The sequence below is a fragment of the Cnephaeus nilssonii genome (genome assembly GCF_951640355.1).
Source record: "Cnephaeus nilssonii genome assembly, chromosome: 22".
NCBI classification, from domain to species: Eukaryota; Metazoa; Chordata; class Mammalia; order Chiroptera; family Vespertilionidae; genus Cnephaeus; species Cnephaeus nilssonii.
The window spans coordinates 15,657,282-15,675,584 of record NC_137093.1 but is presented as its reverse complement, the minus strand read 5'-3'; the positions used below and the strand labels follow the sequence as shown (position 1 = coordinate 15,675,584).

General features: G+C 50.5%; 1 protein-coding gene across 4 annotated transcripts; it reads right to left on the bottom strand.

Moving 5' to 3' along the window:
- Position 1: 1 nt before the first annotated feature.
- On the bottom strand, positions 2–18,170 carry FOXRED1 (FAD dependent oxidoreductase domain containing 1). 4 transcript variants are annotated; one of them, XR_013813053.1, is made up of 14 exons: positions 18,060–18,170; positions 15,524–15,744; positions 14,499–14,609; positions 14,130–14,248; positions 12,960–13,054; positions 12,588–12,689; positions 12,150–12,226; positions 11,826–11,986; positions 11,338–11,467; positions 10,792–10,896; positions 10,341–10,599; positions 8,970–9,087; positions 218–336; positions 2–21 (listed from the first exon to the last, which is right to left on the bottom strand). XR_013813053.1 is itself a non-coding variant. In XM_079763001.1 (12 exons), exons 1-11 carry the CDS (start codon positions 18,142–18,144, stop codon positions 10,345–10,347), a joined length of 1,461 nt encoding a protein of 486 aa, XP_079619127.1. In that variant the 5' UTR covers positions 18,145–18,170; the 3' UTR covers positions 9,926–10,225; positions 10,341–10,344. The 4 variants fall into 4 exon arrangements, 3 of the variants coding, with proteins under 3 accessions (XP_079619127.1, XP_079619126.1, XP_079619128.1); XM_079763001.1 differs by lacking the exons at positions 2–21; positions 218–336; positions 8,970–9,087 and adding an exon at positions 9,926–10,225; XM_079763000.1 differs by lacking the exons at positions 2–21; positions 218–336; positions 8,970–9,087 and having other exon boundaries at positions 9,926–10,599.
- Positions 18,171–18,303: the final 133 nt, after the last annotated feature.

Below are 18,303 nucleotides of genomic sequence, written 5' to 3'. Positions count from 1 at the left end.
TGACCTCATGAGACAGCCATCCTGCAAGAGACAGAGAGAGACGGTCACTTACCTTACTCTCAGCCCCAGCGGGCGGGCTCTGATGGTCTTTCTCTCCCGATGCCCGACAGAGTTTCAATCTCCGGATGGTCCCTCAACCCACAGGGGAGAGATGCCACTGTGACTGGGGCTGATTAGATAAACCCAAGTCTGTGTGGTGTGGTGTGGTGAGACTCACAGATGGGTTCGGCATGACCAGCAGGGACAGCTCTCCGCTCCACCTGGCCTGGAGTGCATCCGGCAGCTGGGGAAGGACAGCTGGCAGGTAGCTCTTTATAGGGACTTCCGGTGTAAATGCTGAAATGGGAGAAGCACAATTGCTATGTGGACAAGTCATTTTGTATCCAGGTAGGCAGATGCTGGGCAGAAGAGAGGGAACACAGGTAAGAAGCCTTGAGAAACTTTTCCTCTAAGTCGGCCTTCCCTGGGATAACTTCTTCCATCCACCCACCACCACGCCCTCTCTCCCTCCTCTCAACATCCCCTCCTCCCTCCCTCAGCGGTCAGCTCAGGGAGGCAAGGCCACATAGTGGAGAAGACTGCAGCTTGTGCAGGCCCAGGGCCTGGGTTCTCACCTTTTATTCACTGTGGCCTTTGGCAATTATACCAGAACCTGCTTCTCAGCATTGTTGTGAAGTTTATGAGATAATTTATGCAAAGGACTAATGGTATACGGCACATGGTGCTCAGAAAACAGTGGGATAGTATGTATTTAAAATCATCTAGGTACTGGAGGGATAGACTATGCTCATGGTTTAGAAGACTCAATAGTGTCATCGGTTTTTGCCAAACTGATATTTAGATCAACGCTGTCCCTCATTCCAGAAGGGTTGTGGTTTTGGGGGCGGGGTGGCGGAGGGATTGTCCAACTGCTTCTAAATTTATATGGAAATGCAAAGGACCAAGAACACCTTAGATGGGCGACTTGCCACGTTCTCTTCCCACCACGATGCCCAGGATGTCCCTGATGGCAGAGGTTTTCTCAGCCTAGGTTTCTGGGGGGACTCCCTGTGGGGCAGAGCCTGCCTGGGTCCGAGCCAGAGGCAGAGATGGAGGGCTGGTGGGGAGCTTGGCCCTACAGCTCTGGAGCAACAGGAAGAGGGCTGCTTCCTCGCCTCACTCTTTGCTGAATCTGCAAAGGTCAAAACAAACTCTCTGGGACCTTACAGAGAAGCAAATTGTATTAGACACACTGAAATAAGGGGTTTCAAAATGTAAAGGACACCATTCTAGTTGGACAACAATGCTTTGTCCATTGTTAAATGCTAAACACCCCTACGTGAAGCTGATGACTGTAAGATAACAGGGACTGTTGATTCATGAAAATATATCAATGTTCAAAAAAAAAAAAAAAAGAACTTGAACTGCAGTAACAAGGGGGCAGAAAGAGAAGGTGGCTTGGGTGCAGGAATCAGAGACATACTTGAAAGAGAAAAGCTGTTAGCTGCTAAGCCCGGCAAAAAGGACACGGACAGGTACACATCTGTATGTGTTTCTTCCCCTGCTAACATTCTCTCTGGGTTTCAGCCTAGTGCTGGGCTGACGCCTGATAACCACTGGCAGGTTTTGAAATCCTTTTCCTGCTTAGGGGTTACTGTCTGTCGACATTTTCAGTTCAACCGGCCAGTATATCCCTTTTCCTCCCAGTAGTAAACTATTGTCACTTGGTTTTATAGTATTCAAGTAATTTTTGTTGGAATTTATTTTATTTTATTAAATATATTTTATTGATTTTTTATAGAGAGGAAGGGAGAGGGATAGAGAGTTAGAAACATCAATGGGAGAGAAACATCGATCAGCTGCCTCTTGCACACCCCCTACTGGAGACGTGCCTGCAACCAAGGTACATGCCCTTAACCGGAATCGAACCTGGGACCCTTCAGTCCGCAGGCTGACGCTCTATCCCCTGAGCCAAACCGGTCAGGGCTTTTGTTGGAATTTAAAATGTGTTACTTGGCCATCATATACTTAAACTGGAGAATCATTTGATATTTTAATGATAGCCTAAAGATGAAAAATTAATCTAATACTCTAATCTACTCAATAGATGTAGATTTAAAAGTTCCAGTGTTTCATTTTATAAAATGACTTGACCTTCTGGCTATACGTGCTGATTTGGGGAAATTGCCTTTTTTCATTGCTTGGTTAAGAAAAAAATCCAGTTGCCCAACAGCATAGGCCACTGGAAGTGGGTCGGTAGAAGCCCTGGTGACTAACATTATGGAAAAGTTTAAACACAGGAAATAACACCATCTTTGACAGAGGATAATTGGGCAAGACCGCAGGTTCCATAAGCCACACACACTGGCTAGTTCCTGGAGCCTAAAGCCCCACCACGCCTTCCTGGTTACTTTTCAGTTCTTGCACAGCTGAGGCTGTGGAGCTATTTATTACTCTCAAATATGCTTTAATCTTTACAAGATTTAGCTATAGTCACATATTGAGATTTGGGAGACATAGTTTCCAAGCAGAGAAGAAGATATTTTATGCACCCAACATAGGAGCATCTAAATATATAAAGCAAATCTTGATAGACATAAAGGGAGAGATAGACAGTAATAGAGTCATAGTAGGGGATTTCAACATCGCATTGACATCAATGGCTAGATCTTTCAGACAGAAAATCAACAAGGAAACCAAGACCTTAAAGGACACATTACACCAGATGAGTTTAATTGATATTTTCAGAACATTTCACCCCAAAGAAGCAGAATATACATTCTGTCCAAGTGCACAAGGAACATTTTCCAGGACAGACCAGATGTTAGGACACAAAACAAGTCTCAATAAATCTAAAAAGACTGAAATCATATCAGGCATCTTTTCCTACAAGAATAGTATGAAACTACAAATTAATTACAAGAAAAAACCAGAAACACACTGAGGCTAAATAATATGCTATAAAACAATGAGTTGGTTAACAATGAGATCAAGAAAGAAATCAAAAGATACGTTGAGACAAATGAAAATGATAACACAACAACCCAAAAATCTATGGGAAACAGCAAAAGCAGTCCTAAGAGGGAAATTCATAGCAATACAGGCCTACTTCAAGAAACAAGAAAATTTTCAAATAAACAATCTAACCTTACACCTAAAGGAACTTTAAAAAACCCAACAAATTTCAAAGTGAGTAGAAGGAAGAAAATAATAAAGATCAGAGTGGAAACAAATGAAATAGTCTAAATTAAAAATTACAAAAGCTCAGTGAAACAACAACAACAAAAGATAAATGAAATCAAGAGTTGGTTTGTTGCAGAGATAAACAACATAACAAGATTAATAAATCTTTAACCAGACTTATCGAGAGAGAGAGAGAGAGAGAGAGAGAGAGAGAGAGAGAGAACTCAAATAAAATCAGAAATGACACCACAGAAATACAAAGGGTTATATTATATGTCAACAACTGGACAATCTGGGAGAAATGGACAAATTCTTAAAAACATACAATCTTCAAAGACTGAATCAAGAAGAAACAGTAAATCTGAACAGACCGATTTCAACCAATGAAATTTAAACAGTTGTCATAAACTCCCAACAAATAAAAAATCCTGGACTGGATGACTTCACAGGTGAATTTTACCAAACATTCAAAGAAGAATTAACACCTGTCCTTCTTAAACTATTCCAAAAAATTCAAGAGGAGGGAAGATTCCCAATCTCATTTTATGAGGCCAGCATTATCCTGATTCTAAAACCAGATAAAGACACTGCAAAGAAAGAAAATTATAGTCCAATATTCCTGATGAACACAGATGCAAAAATCCTCAACAAAATATTAGCAAATTGAATTCAGCAATACATTAAAAAGACCATACCACAAATTGATGTTTCTCTCTCCCTACTCATTCTTCTTTCTCTCTAAAATCAATAAACCCATTTTTTTATATCATACACCATGATCAAGTGGGATTTATTCCTGGGATGCAAATCAATTAATATAATGTACCACATAAACAAAATGAAGGGTAAAATTCATATGGTCATGTCAACAGATGAAGAAAAAGAATTTCACAAGATCCAGGACCCACTTATAATAAAAACTCTCAACAAAGTGGGAATGGAACATACCTGAACATAATAAAGGCCATATATGACACACACACAGCTAACATCATATGCAATGGGGGAAAACTAAAAGCATTTCGCTTAAGATTAGGAAGTACACAGGGATGTCCACTTTTACCACTCTTATTCAACACAGTACTGGAAATCCTAGCCACAGCAATGAGATAAGAAAAAGAAATAAAACGTATCCAAATTGGAAAAGAAGACGTGAAACTGCCTTTATTTGCAGATGACATGATACTTTATGTAGAGAGAACTCTTAAGATGCCACACACACACACACAAAACCTACTAGAATTAATAAACTGATTCAGTAGAGTAGCAGGATACAAAATATTCAGAATTTGGTTGCATTTTTATACACCAATAATGAACTAACAGAAAGAGGAACTAAGAAACATTCCCATAAAAAATGAAATAAAATAAAATATCTAGGAATAAATCTAACCAAGGCAGTAAAAAAAACCTCTACTCAAAAAAATTATAAGACACTGAAGAAAGAAATTGAAGATGATACAAATAAATGAAAGCATATACCATGTTCATGAATAGGGAGAATTAACATCATCAAAATGTCCATACTACCCAAAGCAATCAATAGATTCAATGCAACTCCAATGAGAATACCAATAGTATTTTTCACAGAACTAGAACAAATAATCCAAAAATTTATATTGAACCGAAAAAGACTCCAAATAGCCAGAGCAATCTTGAGAAAGAAGAACAAAGTTGGAGGCATTATGCTATCTAATATCAAACGATACTTCAATGAAAACAGCATAGTACTGGCATAAACACAGACACATAGATCAGTGGAACAGAACAGGGAGCCCATAAGTAGACCCATGCCTATATGGCCAATTAATATATGACAACAGAGGCAAGAACATACAATGGGGTAAAGACAGTCTATTCAATAAATGGTGCTGGGAAAATTGGACAGATACATTTAAAAAATAAAACTAAAACCACATTCTTACACCATACACAAGAATAAACTCAAATGAATTAAAGACTTATATGTAAGATTTGAAAACATAAAACTCCCAGAGGAAAACATAGGCAGTAAAATCTATGACATTTTTCTTAGCAATATTTTTTCTGACATACCCTTTCCGTATCCATATATTGTGAAACGATTGTCACAGTAAGTCTACTTATGTCGCCATACATAGTTACAGTTTTGCTTTCTTGTGATTAGAACTTTTAAGTCTATTCTCTTAGCAACTTTCAAATACATAATACAGTATTGTTAACTATATTGTACATTATATCCTCAAGCTATACATTATAGCCTCATGATTTATTTAGTTTATAACTAGAAGTTTGTACCTTTTGACCCCCTTCACCCGTTTCATGCTCCACCCCTACCCCAGAAGCAAAATACCTTTTCAAATTGGACTTAAATAATACAACCATAGAGAGAAACAACAAATTGGACAACATTAAAATGAAAAACTTCTGTTCATCAGAAGACATTATTACGAGAGTGAAAAGGCAATCTTTTGAGAGAAAAAAAAAGATATTTTAAAATTACATAGCCAATAAATATCTTACATTCAGAATATTTAAGAGCTCTTACAAACTAGTAAGAAAAAGAGAGAAAATCTATTAGAAAAATGGGTGGAAGAACTGAACAGACACTTCACAAAAAGGAACTCCAAATGGCCAGCAGACATATGAAAACATGCACAAGGCATCAGTCATCAGTGAAATGCAAATTCAAACCTCAATGCAGCCCAGCAGGTGTAGCTCAGTGGTTGAGCCTCAACCTAGGAACCAAGCCACAGTTCAATTCCCAGTCAGAGCGCATGCCAGGGTTGCGGGCTCTATTCCCAGTATGGGGCGTGCAGGAGGCAGCTGATCCATGATTCCCTCTCATCATTGATGTTTCTCTCTCTCTTTCTCCCGCTCCCTTCCTCTTCGAAATCAATAAAAGTATATTAAGAAAACTAAAACACCCTCAAAGCAACCCCAACTCATGGCTTCTATGAAAGAGAGACAATGTCAAGTATTGGTCGGGATGTGGAGGAAGAGGAACTCACACGCTGCAGGGAGACAGGTAAATCGGAGTGAGCAGCCTGAAAAACTGTTTGGCACCATATAGAAAGCTGACACCGTACACACCCAGCACTTCACTCTAGGAACAAGCCCAGCGTAAGTGCTTACACCGAAAGACAAACACAACAATTCTTCGCAGCACTATTTAAAATAACCCCAAACGTGGGAGGGGAGGGGGGGGGGTTGGAGAGACAAAACCCATGTCCATCAATCCAAGTGTCCGGTTGTAGAAATAAACTGTGGTCTCTCTGTACCAGTGCAGCGTTACACATCAGTGAGAACCCACGGCTTACTGCCCCAGGAAACGCGGGGGAAGCTCACGTGCCATACGCAAAAAAAAGGACATGACACGGGATTCCAGTTATCAAAAGTTCAAAACGAAGTGAAACTACTTTATGGGGTTGGCAGGCAGGTCAGTGGAGATGCCAGGCGGAAGTAGCGATTGGAAGCGGGTGTGAGAGGCCTCCGGGGAGCGAGCACTTTTACTGATTCCGGATGCAAGCTGCACAGGAAAGGTTCAGTGTGGAAACTGGGTAAGACGTACGCTTACGATCTGTGCAATTTCTCAAAAGCTTAAAAAAACAACAACTGGACGTGGCTTCCTGCGACGGTGGGTGATTCCTGACCCTGGGTTACCCCTGGGTGAGCTGCAGAACGGCCCCTCCCTGAGGGTGGGCTTTGATCTCTCATTGCCAGGAGGAGGACTGACTCTGTCCAGGTCAATGTCCAGGTCACTAGCACGTCCCACGGTGCCCAGCCCATGGTAGAGGTTGGCTGGATGACTCTGGAAGGAACGCCTGACAGGTCGCTACCCTAAGAAAGCCACGTTCCTGCGGAAACGCGGCCAGAAAGGCCCTGGGGAGAGCAGAGGGAGAGGCTGTGGGGTCCGAGGGAGAAACAACCGCCCAGCCGGGCCCGCCTCCCCGGCTCCAGCAGGGCGGGCTCCCTGGACCAGCCTCTTGGCGACGGGAGGGTGAGTGACAGCTGTCTCGGAGGCCCTTTGCACCCCACGCCCGCTCTCGCTCTGGGCGCCCGAGGCAGCAGGTGGAGGGGCAGGAGGGAGGGAGGCGCTGGATCGGCAGGTGTGCCCTGCCCGGGGCTGGGTCGAGCGCGGGGCAGAGGGCGGGACGCGGGTCCTGCCCACTCCAGGGCCGCCTCCCTCCCTGGACCCCGCCCTGCTCCGGCTGCCTCCCCGCCGTCCCCCGCACCTGCTCGGGGCGCTCACCTACGCGGGGCCGGGCTGCGGTGCAGGCGGTGCGGGCGGGCGGTGCAGTGTGAGCTCCGGCGCCCGCCTCGGCCCGAGGGGAAGTGAGGCGCGGCCAGGGCACTGCCCCGCCCCCGGAAGTGCCAGGCTGCGCCCCGCCCTGGGCCCCGCGGTGCGAGGCTAGCGGGCTCCCGGGCACCCACCGGGTCGCCACTTGGGCAGAAGCTTGCCGATGAGCCCTTGGCCCACCAGGAAGACCCGCAGCCTCGGGGAGGAGAGTCCCTCGGCGCCCGCCCGCCTCCTCCCGGCTCTGCCCGCAGCGCCCTGGTAGCTTGTGCAGGGAAACCCTTCTTCACCCTCCCTTCCCGCCGCCCTCCCCCAATTCCCGCTGCACCGGTGCTATTCGGAGCTTGTGCGCCCACGGCTCAGCCCTGGCATTGGACTGAAGATTCCCCGAGGCCGGGGCCCGTCTTCGGGCTCCAAACAGAGCCGAGAGGCACCCAGGTGAACACGGAGCCCACACCTGCAGAGGCACCCAGGTGAACACTCGATAGCTCAGTGCTGCGCTGAGGGGAAGGCTTGGTCCCCATCCTTCGCACAGTTTACTAGTGACACCGATGCAGTGAAGAGCACAGTCCTCTCCCAGCCCCTGAATACAGCCCGGCGGGGGAAGAGAGGGTTCTCCAGCGCCTTAATAAGCTCCTTTGTCCTCTCCATGGAAGTAGCTGGGAGTGTGGAGCCTTTTTCCTCTGACCCACAGATGGGGTGTCTGTCCTGAAGGGCGAGTGCCTACTGGGCACCTAAAGACCCTACCTCACCGGGTTAACAGGGGTGTCAGGTTTGACGTGAAGGCCCCTATCCCCACACTCCGGGCAAGTTCCTCCTTGGCCCCATGCCCCTTGCAAGTTCCTCCTTGTCCCCATGCCCCTGGCAATTTCCTTCTTGTCCTTCCTCTTCCTGGCTCTTCACCCCGCACCCCCAGGGCCTTCTAATGTTATTCACTGGCAGCACATCTGCCCTCACCACCCTCCCTCACCCAGATGATCCGTGAGACCCACTGCCATCCTTTGCTTCATTCTTCTCTCCAAAGGACCCTGGGGTGAGGGCACTGTACTAGCGGTCACCACTCCCACTCACTTCTCCCTTCTGAACGCGGCCCACACCTCAGACCCCGAGCTGCACTTCCTCCAGAACGGCCCTCGGAGGTCCCCCTGACCTACTTGGGCTGCATCCAGCCCCACGTGCACTTACACCGCTGACCATCCCTCCTCTGCCGGACCCCTCGCCCTCCTGGCTTTTCTTCTGCCTCTGGCCACCTCCTCAGCGGCCTCTTCTTTGGTTCACCCCTTGGTGCCCCACTCTTCTCACGTCCTGTGCTGATACCATCCTCTCCCGCGGTGTCCACATCGCTACCTCAGCCCAGACCATCTGAGGCCACAATAAAGTCCCTGATAGACATCTCTACAGGCGTCCTGCAGGCACTCCTAGCTCCACATGCCCCAAACCTTTGCCCCTCGCATCTCCTCCCGGGCCTTCCTCATCTCCATGAACGGCATGACAGCCACCCAGCTGCCCAGGGCAGAGAAGGAAGCCTTACTTGACCCAATTTCGTGTTGCTACTGTAGCTTCGTGGATGGACCACAGCTGCTCCTGGGGTGTGGGCAGCCTTCCACCCGGCCTCTTGCTTTGACATCAGGGTGGGCAGGATGACTTTGCTAAAAGGAAAATCGGATCATGTGGTTTCCCTATTGAAAACCCTCCAGTGGCCCCTGCCCACAGAATGACAGAGCGCCACAGCACGGCTCTTCAGCCCCGGGCCCAGATGTACCTCTTCTCTCACTCCATGATCCTGTTAGGACAAATCGCGATCCAGCCAGTCCCTGGAAGCTTGCTAATTCTTGGTCCCAGGCCTCTGTATATGGTTTTCCATCAGCCTGGAACCACCCCCCCTTCCCACTCCCCCTGCATTCACTTTGTGAAGCTGCTCATCCTTTAGGTTTGCCTGCTGGTGTATCTCAAATGGGTAGCCCTAGACCCGGCCAACAGTTGAAGCTGAATAAATACTGCAGAGGAATGAACACATCCCTTCCCTCTACAACCACAACCCTGCAGGAAGGTGGGAAAAGGAGGCACTGGCTTGCCAACGAGGATTTAAGAACGCTCCTGGGGCCCTAGCTGGGTTGGCTCAGTGGCTAGAACATCAGCCTGTGAATCCAAGCATTCTGGGTTTGACTCTGGTCAAGGGCACATACCTCGATTGCAGGCTCCTCCCCCTGACTCCCCCCAGGGCCCTGGTCTGGGTCTGTACAGGAGGCAACGAACTGATGTGTCTCTCTCACACTGATATTTTTCTCTCTTTCTCTCCCTTCCACTATCTCTAAAAAGCAATGGGAAAATATCCTCGGGTGAGGATTTAAAAAAAAAAATGCTCCTGGGAGGACGGGGAGGCTGTGCTTCTCCCAACCTGTGGTCAAAGGCTAGCGGGCACTTCAAAAGCACCTGCCAGGGGGTGAAGAGAGGAAGGGACAGAAAACGGACAGGAAGGAGTTCATCACATTTATTGATTGATAATAAATTGGGGCCAGCTGCTCCGGCATGCTCCCTGCCTGGGCTCTGCGAAGAGGGGCAGCGGTGATCTTTCTGGTTGGTGCCAGGAGGGAGCCAGCTCTGGGCCTGGGGCTCAGGACCCCTGAGGCATTCTGTCCAGCTGGACCGCCTTGGTGGGCAGCATCAGCCTGGGCCAGGGATCAGTCCCAGGGTCCTGCTCCCTCATTCTGTCAGCCTGGGCCTCAGGCGCAGAACCTCGGAGCCTGCAGCCTGCCCACCTGCCCAGCCACATGGGGACAGAACCACCTGGATGAGAAGAGGATGGAGGAGCTCTTGGCATGATGCTGGGGAGGAGGACGTGAACATGGGCCAGGCTTTGACAGGGGTGACAGATGGGGAAGTGGGGCCGAGAAGAGCTTACAGGCTCAGATGATGTTGCGCTCTTCGACCTTCTCTCCCAAGTAAAAGCGGCTGAAGAGGAAGGAGGTCAGGTCGATGGTCTGGAACTGGCCCTGTAGCACCATCTCGGCCACAGCTCGCCCCACGGCGGGGGCCTGCTGGAGCCCATGGCCACTGAAGCCTGTGGCAAAGTACATGTTGACGACCAGGGGGTGGGGGCCCACCACGCCATTCTGGTCAAAGGTGTTGTAGTCGTAATAGCCGGCCCAAGCGCTCCGAACCTGCAGGTGCACGAGAGGCTGGGGTTCTCAGGAAGGCCGCCCGGGCAGCCACCCCCCTCCTGGTCAGGCATCAGCACCCTCTACCACTGCTGAAGGGTTTGACAGCATGGGTCCTTAGACCCACAGAGTCCTTAGCAGTTGTGAGGTAGATAGATGGGCCCGAGATGCTCCAATGTCATGTCTCCTAGTTACCTTCAGACTCTGAAAAGCGGGTACTCTCTGGGCCAAATGGGGCCACACCTTGTCCTGGAAGAAATCATGGTCCACTTCCAGGTTCCCCGGGTCCGGTTCCTCCTCCTGGGGTGAGAGGTGGCGATACAAGGACAGAGCCAGAGCTCACTGGCCTCTTTAATCAAGGTGGGTGGGGGATAGGGATGAGAGATCCCAATCAAAATGTGAAAGCCCTAGCTGGTTTGGCTCAGTGGATGGAGCGTCGGCCTGCGAACTGAAAGGTCCCAGGTTTGATTCCAGTCAAGGGCACATGCCCGGGTTGTGGGCTCAATCCCCAGTGGGGGACTTGCAGGAGGCAGCTGATCCATGATTCTCTCTCATCATGGATGTTTCTATCTCTCTCTCCCTCTTCCTTCCTCTCTGAAATCAATAAAAATATATTACAAAACAAAACAAAACATCTTGAAAGCCCAGCCACATCAGTAACAGCACTGGCCCTCCCCAAAGCCTGACTCTTTAATGACAACTGGGCTGTCCTCTCCCAAGCACCGACCCCACTTAGCTTACCTCGGTGGGGCTGCAGCCACCCAAGTAGTTGTGGCCTAATCCTTCCCGGCGGAAATAGGCTCCACTGGTGTCTGCCACGAACGGAGTCTCCAGGCCTGGTCCCTCGGGGCAGTGCCAGACATACACGTACCTGCCATAACCAGGTGGGTTAGAAAGTGGCGGGAACAGCAACTCTTCCCTCCTCCGACTAAACAACCATTTTTTCTTTTTTAATATATTTTTATTGATTTCAGAGAGGGGAGGGAGAGGGGTAAGAGATGGAAACATCAATGATGAGAGAGAATCACTGACGAGCTGCCTCCTGCATGCCCCACACTAGGGATCGAACCTGAAACCCGGGTATGTGCTCTAACCAGGAATCGAGCCATGACCTCCTGGTTCATAGGTTGACGCTCAACCACTGAACCACGCCGGCCGGGCTTAACAACCTTTTGTATTGTTTCTCTCCTCCTCTCACCATCCTCCTCAGCTGCCCTGGGGGACGTCACCTTTTCCTCGGCTCCACAGGTAGCTTGGTGCCCTCGAGGGTGCCAGGCGGCCCCTTCCCAATCCCAGCCAGCTCTGCTATTTGCCCAGACCAGGCCCCTGCGGCATTGATCACGATGGCACATTCCACAGGCTGGTATTCCAGGCTGTGGTCCATCTTCACCTGCAGGCACAGATGGGGAGGGAGGCAGGGCCTGGCCCATACGCTGGCCACCAGGAGAGGAACATTTCTTCCTGGAAGTGGGTTGACGTTCCAAGCGACAGTCGTCACCTTTCTCATCCCTCCCTCCACTCTGGTGAGGAAGTTGCGCAGGCTGGGAACTTACATGGACTTCATGGATCTTTTTCATAGTCACCTCTTTCCCACTCCAGGTCTGCATGTGGCTAGATGAAGTGATGAAACCTGCAGGAGAAAGAAAATGAAATAAGCCCTCGAGGCCTTGGAGAGGAAGGAGATGGGGGTTCCGGTTTCCTAGGGAAAGGAACTGGAAGGCTGGGCGTTTCCCAGACCCTGCAGCAAACAGGGTAATGGGGATGAACTTGGCCGCACTCAGGGCAGGAGAGCACTGAAACCTTCTAGCCAATCACGAGTCGGAAGCAGCCTAGTCAGCAGCTGGAGTCAGGATGCCCAGGACCAGACCTCAGGGGAGAAGCCCCTTCCCCCACCAACCCTTGCTCAGCCTGTGAGTAAGGCTAAGACATAGTCTAGGCCTGCGCCCTGGATGGCAAAGGATATGAGCAGTGGGCAAGGGGTGCAGACTCACGTGTCACCTCTCCCTGGGAGAAATGGACCCCTAGGGACTGGACCTTTCGCCGAAGCCCCTGGAGCAGACACCAGGGGTCAAACCAACCTTCACCCTCCAACCCTGTGAGGGAAGAAGAGGACTATGAAGAGGGCTGAGAGCCCTCCTCTCCTATTGTTTCCCGCACCCTCAACTCTTCTTCGGGCTCGTAAGCTGGGGAAAGTCAAGCTGACGGACTGCACTGAGTCCAATCCCGCGGAAGAACAGAGCTGGCATGGCCTGGGGAGGCCCTGCTGGCCAGAGGGAGGCGTTGCTCAGGGACGTGGCTGCAGGGTGCCGAGGCTTCCCACCCGAGGTGCCCACAGCCCGATGCCCTCTGCGAGCCAGCCTCACCGTAAGACGCCAAGGCCACGCCGTCTGTGTTAATCCAGGGAAACTTGTTCCGCAGCTGCTCCGGAGACATCAGACACACTTGGGCTCCTTCCTGCCTGAGAGAAACACGTGTGTCTGTGTGTGTGTTAGTGAGGATGAGCGTGCAGAGAGGGAGCAGTACAGACCCCACTCCACAAGTGGGGATTCTACCTCATTTATGCCCCTTCTCTGTCCCAAACTCCCCAATTTTCTCTCCTTGCTGAATGGATGAGGGACAAGTCTCCTGGGCTCTTCAGCATCTGACCGCTTCTTCCTTTCCTGCACCCTAGTGGCCGTTGGCTGCACAGCCTGAATCCCTTGTCATCCCCTAACTATTCCATGTCCTTTCACAACAGGGTGAGTCGCTGTTCGCTCGGCTCTACCTGGGACAGCCTCTTGCCCACCTCCTGAGACAATCGCACCCACTAGCTCAGCCACCTCCTCTGGAATTGTGTTGCCCAAAGGCTACAACATGGTGCTCCAAGAACATACTCCTAAGCCAGAAGGCCTGGTTTCACTCCCAGCCACCACTCCCTAGCGCCTTGTGCCTCGATTTCCCCACATGTAAAATGGGGATGTTCTGATGATCAAATGAGTTATTACCTGTGAAGCAGTTAGGACATCACCTGATGTCACGCGTGAGACTTGGAGACGTGTTTGTTGGAGATGCCTGCTCTTGACTGACCATGGTTATCACTGAGGGCAGGGCTGCCATATCCGACCTGTAGCCTATTTCTGTACATGAGCCATACTCATGCATTTACTTATTTTTTTTAGCGCTGCTTTTGTGCTTCGATTGCAAGTTGAGTGATTGCAATAGAGACTGTATGGCCTGCAAAGCCTAAAATACTTACTATCTGGCTCTTACAGGGAATGCCTGCGGATTCCTGGGCCCCTCCCTAGAGATTCTGATTTATCAAGTCTGGGGCGTGTCCTAGGTGGTTCTTATCCAGCAATGCAGGACCCACCAGCAGCACTTTGTCCGTGTCTGTTTCACAGCCCTGGCACAGGGCCTTGAAGTTCTGCATGTGCCTGCCTTTCCCGACTGAGTTCCCAAGGGGCGGGGACCTGTCTCATCAGCTCCTTCGTGGCTTCGGGCTTACTGCCTGCATGTGGCTGGGAGGCGATTCCGAGGCCGTGCCAGGCACCCACCTCTGCACTTTCACGTTGTTCTCCATGATTGCAGCATCCTTTTCTGAGGCCAGCAAAAGGTACCCTGAGGGGTTGAACTGGACGTCCAGGGGAGGGTCATTGACCACCGCCAGGTACTCCTACGTGCAAAGAAAGCTCCTCAGAGAAGCTGATTTAGAGAAGGGATGGAGAGCGCTCCTGGCCTCCTCACTCACAACCTCAGGACTCAGGGCCCTCACCCAGATCTAAGCCTCCTCTCGGCACCACACTGGGAAGAAAACCAGGGCTCCAATTCCCACTTGCCCGACTGCTCCTGCTTCTTGCTTTCCCTCCTCTCTCTGGGCTGAAGGAGGGGACACCACCCCAACCCCCAAATCTCACTGCACGTACATTGATGTTCCGTAGAAAGTCCACTGAAAAGAGGGAGAGCTGGATGTTCTCAGGCAGCGAGAACTGCTGGCGGATCCCGCCCACGGAAAGCCCGGTAGAGGCCTGGGAATACTGTGGGAAGACAAGGAAGGCTGAGGTAGACCAGTACCCTGTTACACAGGAGCAGAGACTGTCATGGATTCTGTGAGCGGTGAACCTTAAGTTAAAGGGGAGTTCTTCTTGCAGGTTTGCGATCGAAGAGGAGCTGCATGGATCAACCCATATGCAAGTCACCCAGCAGCCCAGAGAGGACAATGGTTATAAAAGTCCTCATTAGCAGATGCGCACAGCGAAGAGAGTCGGTCATCCACAAAGGGCCGGGCACAGTCATACAAAATGTTAATGGCCTGGAAGTCCATGGGCAGGACTTTTGATCTTCTAATTGGAAAATAGAGGGATATGGCCAAAGTAGCAAGATTTGTGGCTGGACCCTGGCTGGGTTGGCTCAGTGGATAGAGCGTTGGCATGTGGACTGAAAGGTCCCGGGTTAGATTCCAGTCAAGGGCACATGCCCAGGTTGCAGGCTCAATCCCCAGTGGGGGGCGAGCAGGAGGCAGCTGATCAATGATTCTCTCTCACTGATTCTCTCTTCCTCTCTGAAATCAAGAGAAATATATGAAAAAAAAAAAAAAGATTCGTGGCTGGCTGGCAGAGGTAACAGGAAAAGCTAAGTGTAAAACCTGGGGCGGGATGGAACCTAAAGGGGGTTGAGGTAGCTGTTTGTATTAATTCAAATTCTCTTGGCCAGACCTGTGAGATCTCAAAAGATGCAACACTGAAATGTGCTTTCAAAAGCAAAAACCTATTGCCAAGGCCCCTAGTTTGAAGGATGAACCTGGGACTCATGCTCCACAAGGTCCAAAGCACAGTCCCTGCGCTCCAGACCTCCAAAGACTGAGGTCTTTGCGCCCCTTCCCTTGTCCCGAGTCCTTAGTACAATCCGAGTCCAAGCCCCACTCATGACTCTGCCCTACCCCAGACCTCACCGTGTGGTCCCGATCCACCACCAGCACCTTAATGGCACCTCGTGGCTTCTCCAGCCTCTTCAGCCAATAGGCCACGGACAGGCCAAGCACCCCACCCCCCACAATCACGACATCCGAGTGCTCAGGGGGCAGGTGGCTGGTGTCATACAGTGGATTCCAGGCCCCTCCAGGAAGAGCTGACTGGATCTTCTTCTTCATTTCAGACACCTTTTCAGTCCAGTCTGTGGGATGCAGTTGTGGTCAAAGAGAGCCATTCGTTTCCTTTGCAGGTGGTAGGGGGTTAGGAGATGGGCACGGGAAAAGGTGGGCTAAATTGACACTCAGTTGGCAGTCCCCACTGAGTTGACCTCCCATAAGGTCAACGTGCAGCCAGCCGTATTCCACAGCTTTGCTGTAGGTTCTGCATGCCATCAGCCTCTTCCTTTTCATGCATCATGCCTGCTCAAGATTCCACCTCCTAAAATTAACAGTCATACTCTCTCCCTAGGATAGGTGACTTACACACATATATATCTCCTGTGTACACCTATCTTTCCGGTGAGCCAGAGGTCATAACCTCAACTGCATTGTCATCGCCCCTTGGAAGTCCCAGGCTCCTGGACCAAGAGGTCCCCGCACACTCGGGGCTGCAACCTCTGAAGCATGGTACCTCTGAGTGGTACCTTACCCTGCATATCCGTCACCACCAGCAGACTTCCATTCATGTGCTATATGTTACAAAGTTCTGATGACTTTGCCTCCTATCTCCCCAATCTGTCCCCTTTTTTTCTATCTCTGCCACCACTGCCCTAGATTGAACCCCCATAATCTCTCACCTAGACTAATGCAAAAGCCTCCTAACTGCTCCCACTAATTCCCCTCTTGTCACCCTCCCCCAGTTCTTTTCTACATGGTAGCCTGACTGACCTTGTCTGAACACTGATGTAATCGCACCCCCTCTTGCGTAAAACCCTCCAATGGCTTTCCATTACTCTAAGGACAAAATCCAAAACCCGTAAACATTGCCAGGCAGACAACACACAATCCGGTTCCTGCTCGCCTTGTCCTTCTCCTCTCCCCACACTCCTACCACCTTTGTTTCCTTGACGACACCTTACTTCCTCCCATCACAGGGAACCGACACAAGTGTTCTGTTTTGAAATTCTGGGTCCACTTTGCCGAGTTAACTCTGCTTCCCCTAGGTCTCAGCTCAGTTAACATATTCTTAGGGAAGCCTTTTCTGACCTCCTAGACCAGCAGTCGCCAACCGGTGGTCCACGAGGTCCGAAAGGTTGGTGACCACTGCCCTGGACTATGTTGAATTCTCCTGCCACATCATCTCACAGCTCTGTGAACCTCTTTTGCAGCATGCAACGCATTTGCAACTTTGAGTTTATTAGTGATAGCTTCATACTGTACGATGTGTACCTTCTTCACCACCCAATCTCCACCCTAGCAGAGTACCTGGCACATCCTAAATGCTCAATAAATATCCTATATAATAAAAGGCTAATATGCAAATCAACCGAACAGTGGAATGACTGGTCACTATGATGCACACTGACCACCAGGGAGCGGACGCTCCATGCAGGAGCTGCCCCCTGGTCAGTGCGCTCCCACAGGGGGAGCACCGCTCAGCCAGAAGCTGGGCTGATGGCTGGCGAGTGCAGCGGCGGTGGCAGCAGCACTAAGCCGTCCTTTGGGACATCCGCTGAGGGCTTCTGGACTGTGAGAGGGCGCAGGCCAGGTTGAGGAACCTCCCCTCCCCCGCCAAGTGCATGAATGTCATGCACCGGGCCTCTAGTCTTGAATAAATGAATCCTTTGTCACGAACACCTAACTCACAAATCTCCAAATCTTCTCACTGTTTCCAATACAAAGTTCAGCAGCATTAGAATCTTTCTTTGATCTGGGCTTCCCTGCCCTTCCCACATATTTCCTACTACTACTCAAACTGTTTAGACGGCTTTGGCTAGTTCCTTACACGGGAACAATACTCTTTTCTCCTCCTAACCTTTGCTCAGTTTTCCAGAACCTGGAACACACACCTTCCCAGAACCAGTAAACATCCTTCAGGGCTGATCTCGGTAGCCACCTGCTCCCTGTACGTCTACCATGACACTAGCTGGAGACTACCCAGTCTTGCACTGGTCTAGAAAGTCTTCTCTCTCCCGGCTTCACTTCAGGCACCTCCAGGGCAAACATAGTGAATCCTCTCTTCTTCTTCCCTCTTTCCCGGGCCACCACACTAAGCACAGCATGCAACACGCGAGTAGCACTTAATGCACATTCGTGCGCCCAGGGGATCAGCCTGGTCTCCTATTCTGGTGCTGAGCGGACGTAGAGCGCGGTCTAGGATCTGTCACCTGAGAAGGACAACCCGGGGATCCGTACACCTGTCCTGGCCTTACAAGCTCCAGGGGGCACGCTTAGCCCCTTCTGACAGCTGACCCGCTGTCTTCCCAGCCTGAGCCGGGGTCCCACGTCCTGAACGTCACACAGCCGGAGACTGGGGGTACCCCAGAACCACGACACCCTCCGGTGTCCTCAACTTTACCCGGAGTCGAGCCTCCACTGCGCGTGCTTAGCCCCCGGCCCAAAGAGCCTCGACCTGCCAAGAGCCACACCGCCCCGCGAAACATGGTCCTTTGGATCGCGGCCACTGAGCGCGACCCTTAAACCTGGCCCCGCCCTCAAGCCGTCATCGCTCCGCGCCGCCGGCCATTCAGACGAGCTCACCCATTGGCCAGCGGCCCCTTTGGGCCCCGCCTCTGCGCGCTATTGGCCTCCCGTCTCCTCGT

Bases quoted from the DNA above. Each gene is read 5' to 3' on its own strand.
- FOXRED1 (XM_079763000.1), bottom strand. From the start codon at position 18,144: ATGTTTCGCGGGGCGGTGTGGCTCTTGGCAGGTCGAGGCTCTTTGGGC. The intron at 13,055-14,129 runs GTGGGTGCCTGG...TGTTTCTCTCAG, and splicing joins AACAACGTGAAAGTGCAGAG to GCAGGAAGGAGCCCAAGTGT. The intron at 10,897-11,337 runs GTAAGCTAAGTG...CTCTCACCCCAG, and splicing joins GTGGCTGCAGCCCCACCGAG to GAGGAGGAACCGGACCCGGG.